Consider the following 9693-nt stretch of genomic DNA (forward strand, 5'->3'; position numbering starts at 1 on the left):
TGAGATGGAGATATGGATGCTGCAGTAGCTGCCAGGTCACCTGCACTCTGACTAACTGGAAGATCAGGCATCTTGTCACCACTCGCATCCTCACTGGGGCTGAAAGGCTCATGAACATTTGTGTCTATGTATCCCAGGAGAGCTCCTTCCTGCTTAGATAGAAAAGCTTCCTTTGCTTTCTTTCTTTTTCTGAATGCTGCCCCAAAGGGGCATTTTTTTCTTTCACTCAGACTGCAGTTCTGTGCCAGCTATAGTGGCTCTCAATACTCAATTGAAGGGGACAAATAAGCAGGCTGGTAGCAGGGTCTGAGTGAGGGAAGATATCAGCATCTTAAGGGCCTAACTGGTTGCTACTACTTCAGTTGACTGCCTGTTCTCCTCAAGTGTGTTCAGGGAAGCAGCAGGAAACAGGAAGTTCCCTGAGAAGCTGGTGTTAATCAGTCCAGGCTGCTGGGGTTGCTAGAGAGGTAGATAAGAGGCTCCTCCTCCTCCTCTCTCTCCCTGCAGCTCCTGCTGCTTTCTGTTATTCCCTCTCACCTTTTCTCCTGCCTGCCTGTTATGTCTCTTGTGCCCTCCTTCCTCCAGCACAGCACTCCACCATCTCTGTGCATCGAGGGCAGAGAGAAGACATATGCACCAGCAGCAGACACAATTTTCTACACTCTGGGTCCTAGTGGTGCCCCCCACAGTCTGGTACCTGAGGCAGCGCCTCAGTTCACCTCATGGTAGGGCCAGCCCTGGGTCTGATCCAGTGTGGCCATTCTTATGTTCTTATGCTCCACAGTATATGTTCCCCCCACATCTGTAATAATAATGGTGGTGTCACTCAGTGTTACATACGGAAATGACAGAAAAAAGATATGCAAAATTATAAACTGTGTGGAGTGCTGAGAAATGATTCCAACACCTGACTGGGTGACGTAGGGTGTTAAATTGTCAGAAACTGAGAAGCTGAACCCCATAAGATGGTCATACACTTTTTTTTTATTACAGTAATTGTTTTTCATTTTCATTATAATAGTAATTACAGCTTCAGTGCAGGCCATTTCTTGAGGATTAATGACCATCTGGGGATAATGACCCTCAGCTGTGTCCTGAATAATCAATTCCTGCCCATCTATCATTAATCCCCATGAAATATTCAGTGCTTCAATTAGTGTCACTTGTTTGTACAGAAATTTATAAACAAAAAAATTAGCTGAATATTTAAAAATGAGTTTTATCCCAATGACTCTTCCCCTCTCTTTCTTTTCTCCTGATTTAATGTTACACCGAGTATGGTTGCGGCTTACCCACATAAGTCGGATGTGTATGTGACTGTTTTTACTTGTGAGATCATTTACAGATAGGACAATGTATGCCTTTTGCAAACTTTCAGCATTGAGGTGGTCACACAGTATCCAAGTTGAAAGATCTGATTTTAAATAACTATATTTCCTTTATATTTGTGGTCTGTTGCCTCATTATTTCATGTAAAGCTCCAAAAAGTGTATTAAGAGGCTTAATCCAAGAGCAGCTCAATTTATATGAAGGTGGATTGGTGTGTTACAAATGAACAGAATCTGCAGAAATGAAGGTCAGAGACTAGTGGTCTTCAGCTGAGTGCTGTAGTTCACTGAGACTCCAAATGAATTATTATATTGTATGTGCTGTCAGAGGTCCTCTTATGGTAGAGAAGTGCTGTTTCAAGAGTGGTACTCTGTAACTGAGAGAACATTTCTAGCCCCAGCATAATCAAGTGAGAAGACACTCATCTAATCAACAGTAAACATTGCTATATGTATTGTCATAAATCCATTCTTTTTCACAGCTTTTATTCACTGCATTTTTTCATTTCTGTAAATATTTTACACAGTGAATGTCCAGTCAAATGGTTATAGGTAGCTTACTGTGTTTTTAGCAAATATGAAATAAAAAATAACATATAAATTGAAATAAAACAAAAGTAGTCACCCCACAAAAGCAGCTCTTGTAGCTCCTCTCCTGTGGGACTGGTTCCCTCCTCCTGGCGTTGCGACCTGGTGCATGGGAACAGAGCCACTCAGCATTGGCCTGGCCTCCCATCTGTCATGATGGGAGGACGGCTGGGACAAATTTCAGTTAGTGGCATTGCAACCTGGTGCTGCAATCTGGTCAAAGTACCACTCACTCAAATTTGGCCCAGTCACCCTTCTGTCATCATGACAGAGGGTCAGCCGGGCCAAACCTGAGCGGCACTGTCACCCCGTGCACCAGCTCTGGGCTGTACTGGGTCTGGGTTCAGGAACCAGAGAAACTGAAGCAGGAAGGCTGTCTCAAGCAATGTGGAGGAGGAAGCTGCCTTATTGAAATGTAGAAAGGACAAGAGATGGACCTGGGCAGGGGTGGCAGGTTTGTAGAAATTTTGGTGGTGCCCAGAACTCGCCCCTCCCCCCAAACTCCACCCCCTACCTGCCTAAGGCTCTGGGAGGGAATTTGGGTGGGGGGAAGAGTATGGGGTTCAAGCTCTGGGATGGAGTTTGGGTGTAGGTTCTGGGCTGGGGCAGGAGGAGGGGGTGAAGGGTACAGGCTCTGGAATGGCGTTTGGGTGCAGGCTCTGGGGTGGGAGTGTAGGGGGGTGAGGGGTGCAGGCTCTGGAACGGAGTTTGGGGAAGGAGGGGATGCAGAGGAAAGGGGTGCAGGCTCTGGGAGGGAGTTTGGGGGCAGGAGGGGATGTGTAGGAAGGGGGAGGGGTGCAGGCTCTGGGAGGGAGTTTGGGGATAGGAGGGAGTGCAGGGGTGAGGGCTGTGGGGCTGAGGATAAGAGGTTTGGGGTGTGGGAGGGGGCTTAGGGCTGGGGCAGAGGATTGGGGTGCAGGGGGATGAGGGCTCAGTCTGGGGCTGGGGTTGAGGGGTTAGGGGCATTGGAGAGGCTCAGGGCTTAGGCGGAAGGGCAGGGTCAGGGCAGCCTGCCCTGCCACTAGTGGTTGGGTGGCACTAGGACCCTGCAGCAGCAGTTGATGCGGGGAGCCAGCAGAGCAGAGTCAGTGTGAGCTGCAGGCTCCTGGGCCGGGGGCGATGAATGGGGGCAGCAAATGGGGGCTGGGGGACACTCGGGGGAGGTGCAGGGGGGAGGCGGCAGGAGAGGTTGGCGGAGATACCTGGCCCCAAACATTGGTGGAGCCGGGCCCCCGGGCCCTGAATATTGCTGGAGCCCAGGCACCATGAGTGTATATAACTCGCCGCCCCTGGACCTGGGGGATGAGGGCGGGGAGTAGATTGGGACAAGGAGTCTGAGGGTAGGAAGACTGGGACTGGTGGGGAGAGGAAAACTGTGAGTTGGGGTTGGAGGAAACTGGGACTGGCTAGGGGAGGAGACTGGGACTGGAAGCTGGGTAGCACTCAAAATGACAGTGCTCGCTTAATGAGCAACTACAGGTGCTGCTCCAGCTATAGGAAGCTTCGTAGGATGGCAGATTCCGCCTAGGGTGGATGGGGACAGAAAGACCAAACTTGTGTGGTGCTGCAACTCACTCAGATTTGGCCTGGCTTCCCCACCATCCATCATTAAATACTTAAAATCTTCAAATACTTGAAAGGCTGCCAAAAAAAGATGGATAAAGATTGTTCTCTTTTTATCACAGAGGGCATGACGAGAGGCAATGGGTTCAAACTGCAGCATTTAGAGTAAATCTCAGGAAAAACCTCCTAACTGTAAGAACATTAGGACAATGGAACAGACTGCCTAGGGATATAATGAAAGCTCCTTCCCTGGAGGTTTTCAAAAAGAGGCTGGCTCATCATCCGCTGTGAATGGGTTAGGCACAACAAATCCTGCATCTTGGCAGGTTGTAAGACTAGATGACCCTTGCAGTCCCTTCTAGCTTATGAGGTACTATAACTACTTTAGAGTACTTGCCTTTGCAACCTTAACATGGTTATTTGTGTGCAATTCTTATACCACCCATACCACCCTAATATTGGAGTACTTTCCAGTAATGCACTAAGCAGCATGACTAACACCATGTTTCTTCTCTCGCCCATCCTCTTCCCAGAGGGAGAATTGTGTGCACAGTTTAGTGGTTTGTTTTGTTAGCACTTTGTTTTGAGGTGTGTTTTTACTGTACATGCTGATGTGTGTGTTAGAAAAAAACGAGGTTGAGGAAGTGCTCCTTGCACTTGAAGCAGAAGGTGATAAGGTTTGTGAAGGAAAAAAAAATTTCTTGTTTTTACTTTCTAATTACACAGTTTATGAGAGTAAAACCTTGGTGCATGCTTCTGCAGGACAGTGTAATATAATACGAGACGACTTTGATTATTTAATGGGTGAATCTCCACTAGCATAAAGCTGACGGAAGCGGTTCCACCATCTGCTATGCTCTCCCTCATGCCTGGCGTGTCTGGGGCTTATTGGGAAAAGAGGGGTGTAGAGGAGCAAGACTTTGCTATGACTGGTTCTCCACTGCCATGAAGTTGCTGAGGGCCTTTTAACCCAGCACCGTAGCTAACACTGTCCCCTTGCTGCTTTAACTTATGCCAGGACCTGGGAATCAGAGAGGTGTGACTGGCTCCCTCTCAGACCCTATCACCACACTATTTCTGTGCAGTGTATAGTGAAGCCCATAGATTTTAAGTCCAGAAGGGTTCATTACAAACATCTGGCACTCTGAATAGCAGACTATATAATTTCACCCAGCAATTCCTGCATCAAGCCTAGTAATTTATGGTTGAGTAGAACATAGCAGTTAGAAAGGTATCCAAGCTTCCTTTTCTTACCCTGCTTATATATCACATTTCTATCTTAGGTTTCAGAGTAGCAACAATGTTAGTCTGTATCTGTCATAGTAACTTGCCTGCTGATAGCACAGATATCCATTCTGATGTTGATGAACATGAGTAGTAAAGATTTCCTAGGGCCAACAAACACTTACTACCTCTTTATCTTTGTAGGTACCACTACTATCCGTGGGGAACAAAGAACCATCCAACCAAAAGATGAGAACCTGCAAATCTGAACAGACTGGGGTTTTTTCTGATGAAGTCAACTGCCCTTACTTCAGCTAATATTGTGTGATCACCAAAGGGATAATAAGCTTTGCTCAAAATATATTGATGGGAAGGGATTCCAATGCTGAAACAAATGGATGTCCACTTTCAAAAGACCTCACAACTGATGAACTTCAGTATGATACTTTTGTGGCAACTCTGTTTTACAGCATAAACTTCTTGCACTATATGGGGGGAGTTCTGTACATACTATTTGGGAAAATGCTTCAAAGTTTGTGCATTAGGAGAAAAACATAATTTCTGACAATGAGTGAATATGTTCTATTTTTTTATTTTATTTTTTTAAAGAATTGTTGAATACTCAGGTTTGCTGGAACTATATTTTAAGGCTCATAGCCAGGCTATTTTTTATAGCAAGAGAAAGAAATCAAAAAGGGCACCAGGCAGGAAATATTTTTAGGTTCACTGCACCAGAATTAGAAATTGATTCAACTATTAAATATTTAAATGTAGCCATTTGGATAGTAGCAATTTCGAATGCTGGTATAGCACATTAATAGTCAGTATTTACAACTTGCACAGCTTCTGAGAATTGTTGTTTTTTAAATTGCAACTTTGAATACAATATTAGAATGTGGGTGTATATATGTACATGTTTTGTGTGTGTGTGTGAATATATACCATATATAGATAGATAGATAGATAGATAGATATAGACATGCATATATTGTATAGATAATATATGTAAAATATGTATACAGTGTAATATACACACACATTTACTGTTTAAGAGAAAATAAATAAGTAAATGAAACCAATGCTTTGCTGCTAATCAAATTTGTAGTACTTAGTGCACTTTGAGGATCTCTCTCTATTTGTACGTTATATGTTAAATAGAGATGCAGAGTCTCTCAACTCAAGATTACTGAAGCTATTATTTTCATCTTTAGAGTTTTGACTAAGTATGAGAGCCATTCTCTACAGTCTGATTATACTATATCTAACAAAACTACTGTAAAAATCAGAATACATATGGTGACATATACCTAGACTGTTGAAACTTATTTATTTCATGCTTATCATATAGTTACTTGTGACTGATTGGATGCATAAGTGTGTCTTATTTACTGTGAATACACTGGCAAAGTATTTCTGCTATAGTTTGCTTGAAACATATGTAAATAACTAGACATTATTTCTTAACAATGTACAGAATATTATTTCCCCTATCATTTGGAATTTCACTAACCCAGATTCTAAACTGGTGAAAGTTAGCAGCAGTGGGCCTAACTGACGGTGAGGGTACAAAAGGCATGCACCCCCTTCCAAGACACCTTAAGTGGAGAGGTTTGAGGTGATGTAAAATGCACAGAAATTCAGACATTGAGTGAGTGAGAAGGAGGAATACAAAGCCAAAATGGGCATGTTTAAATCACAAGGAGGCATGCTGTTTAGAACATGGGTTTATCCTTATGATGTGATGACCCATCCAGGAAACAAGCATTTGACAGCCCAGTCTAACATAAAACATTTCCCCCAACAAGTCGAAATGTAGTGCAGAAGGCCACCACACCCGATTTTGGCATCTGGGTAATGACAGACTCATAGCAGCCAAGATCCATTGAGGAGCTGCTTTGGAAAGCAAACAAGACTCTTACATGCCATCTTATGGAAAATATTATCAACAAGAACATCAGAGATGAATACATCTGCATTAGAAAGATAGGATTAGAAAAGAGATTGTATTTTGTTTTCTAACATACAATTTTCACACATAATTGTCACCTATGCATATCCCCCTAATATCTACTGTCTATTGTTTTTCTGCTTTCCTAGTACCTAAGTGATATAGTTAATATCAATCCATTTTTAGATACATCTGTTACAACTTCAAGGAGAGGCATACCTATTGGTTTTCCTCTCACCTGTTAAAAATTGACCGTCTTGCTGTGCAATTCTCTAACATCTTGTTATCATCACCGCTGGTTGCACCTTACTGGATGCATAATCCTTGCCCTGATTTATAACCTTCCTGGGTGTCATTTTATCTCACAACTCCTAAAATACCATGTATGTTAAAGCCATAGAATAAGTCCCCATATATGTTATCACTGAACTAAAAGGTGTAATCTGTCATGCTGTATGAAATATATATCTCCTTAAAATGTAAATGCACATTTTTGAAAATGTAAATACAGGTGACCTGGAATTAATATTCATTCATTCATTCATTAATATAGCATTCACATCATCTCTGGAACATGAAGCAAGCATGGTATCTCCCTATATTTAAAATAGCAGATACCACAATCATTGGAAAATGTTGAGTATTTAATGGCTCCTGCTGTACATATTTGAAAACCAAACCAAACCCTGTTATGTTTTGCAATTAGAAGACTATCAAAATGCTTCCTCAACTAAGGTACCTGTTCCTCCAAAGAGTGCCACTGAATGGTTACAATTTACAAAGTGATATGAATATTAGAACAGTTGCCTTGCAAATACATCATAATTAGCAATGGCTGATGTATTATTTACAATGCAATCACGAAAAGTTAGCCCAACTTGTGGTTAAATATTAATGTGATTTTGATAGTCACAGTGAACATCTTTCTTAGTACTGGAGAAAGGCAACAAGGTGTGGTTAATATCTGAGGTGTTATAAAGTAAGCCTGTACTGTATGTAACAAGAAAATCAGAATTTCTATGACATATTGCATGCGTTTCATAGACAAAAGACCTCATTAAAACTAAGTCTTGATATATCGGCCCCACTCAAACTGAATACACATTTCCACAATTATTTTTTTTCAAAATAGCATAAAATTATCCTTACTTACATAGTGGGTATAAGTCAAAAATGTCTATTTACAATGTTCTTCCTCCCCATGTATTTTTTAATAATTAATTGTCAGACCGGAGTAAATGGAAACGGGGCACTGCATCAATCACAGATTGAACCTTATTTTCAGGCATGTATTAAAGTGATGAGATTTGTGTTTAGGCTGGGTTTGTGTGATATTACTAAGTGTCTATTGATGCTTGATGGCATAGTTTTCATTGGAAAACAGACTGTAGTTAGTGACTCTTGCGTTTATCCATAATAAATTTGTAGCACTATCAATAATGGGATAAATATTGTGTGGGCCAAATAATGGGCCCAAAGCACGGAAAGATGGTGTTTCAACTGTGCTTGGTTGTGGCAGGCAGTGCAGAGCAGACTTAGGGGAACTCTCCAGCAGCTGTCAGTGGAATTCAGAATTAGGAAGTGAGCCTGGCTGGGGCATTGGCAGTACGCATGAGTACAACATGGCTTCACTAGGCTAAAAGTCCATGCTAGGGAATTAGCGAGCCTCATCTGGTACTCTCCCTGTGTTCTGCAAGAAGAGCTGGAACTCTCCAGCATGCTGGTTATAGGAGTTTAGAGTTGAGGATACAATTTCTGATTCCCTGCCCCTTCCCCCACCTTTACGCAGTTGTCGTACTTACAGTTGCCATTAAAAACTGGACATTTCCCACTGTGGGGTTGCCCATTCTAAGAGCAGACAATACGATAAAATTCTTGTTATATGCTATGATGAGGGAAATAACAATTTTGCAAGTGCACCTAGTTTGTGTGCCATTTCCCAAATGCTGGCCCTATGTGACTACGTATGACGAGGGCCATCCACAGCATCAAGAATAATCAATATTGAACATGGAATTGTTTTTATTTTCAACAGTGTTAAATATGAATCAAATATTCTGTTTGGTTGACTTACACGTATTTTATTTTTTAAATGCTGGTATATTGCTTGTCTGTGTCTTTGGTGAGAGATTGTCACTGGTTCACTGATCTGAGCTGTAGGCTATTTGTCTGTGGTTTTTTTTAACCTAATTTCCTGTGGGAATTTTTTGCCTCTTGTACACTCTATAGGAAGGCAGTCCCACTGCTCTGATGGTCCATTGTTTTGTGGGATTTCAGGGAAAAAACAACACAAAACACTTTTCCAAAGCTATCTTATATTGTACTTGGCTGCTCTTACAAAATTGCATGCAAATTATAATTTATTTTCTTCTGGATTGTTAGTGCAATTTTTTTTTAAAAGGGATACCTCTGTAAGCAAATATAATTTGATGAAAGTAAATATGCATATTACTGACTATTGGTATATTTTATCTTTCAAATGAATTGCTGTTACAGAGTATGTCTATTCTTTTATAGTCGTTTTCGTATGAGTTTGAATTTGCAAATGTCCCATAGGCAACATTCTGTGATAGAGAATTTCTGTCCATCATTAGAGTTAAATTACCTATTGTAGGTCTGATTGCTGTAGTTGTCTTCAATATTGTCTTCAGAGAGCTACAAGTAAGTTTTGAAACCAAATCCTTCCCACTTCCAAATGGCTTATAGGCCTTCCAAATAGTACACCCTGGACACATACAGATTATAAATTGTAGATTATCCATGCATTTGTAATACTGTAGCTTCTGTGTTTAGACTTGTAAATGTAAAATGAGGTGCAATTAACTACAACAATGTACATTTTAAAGAAAAATATTATCATCTCCGTTATTGTTATTAATTCGTATGATATTGGTACATAGAGGTCCCAGCTGAGATTAGGGCCCGATTGTGCTTGGCATTATACAAACAAATAGAAAAAGTCCCTGCCCTGGAGAGCTTACTGTCTAAATGGACAAGACAAAAGGTAGGAAGGAAAACGCAGCTCTGAAGTGAGTTGCCCAA

The 9693-nt window shown here is 41.6% G+C and overlaps 1 protein-coding gene across 3 annotated transcripts in view; it reads left to right on the forward strand.

The window, feature by feature from the left end:
• NEK10 (NIMA related kinase 10) overlaps nucleotides 1–9487 on the forward strand; it is a 178153-nt gene extending 168666 nt beyond the window's left edge. For all 3 annotated transcript variants that reach the window (XM_043509011.1, XM_043509009.1, XM_043509010.1), the window contains one exon: nucleotides 4908–9487. In XM_043509011.1, coding sequence (XP_043364946.1) covers nucleotides 4908–4956 — 49 coding nt within the window. In that variant the 3' untranslated portion in view covers nucleotides 4957–9487. The remainder of the gene's footprint in view (nucleotides 1–4907) is intronic.
• The last annotated feature ends 206 nt before the right edge of the window (nucleotides 9488–9693 follow it).

This window comes from Dermochelys coriacea, chromosome 2 (genome assembly GCF_009764565.3).
Source record: "Dermochelys coriacea isolate rDerCor1 chromosome 2, rDerCor1.pri.v4, whole genome shotgun sequence".
Classification (NCBI taxonomy): Eukaryota; Metazoa; Chordata; order Testudines; family Dermochelyidae; genus Dermochelys; species Dermochelys coriacea.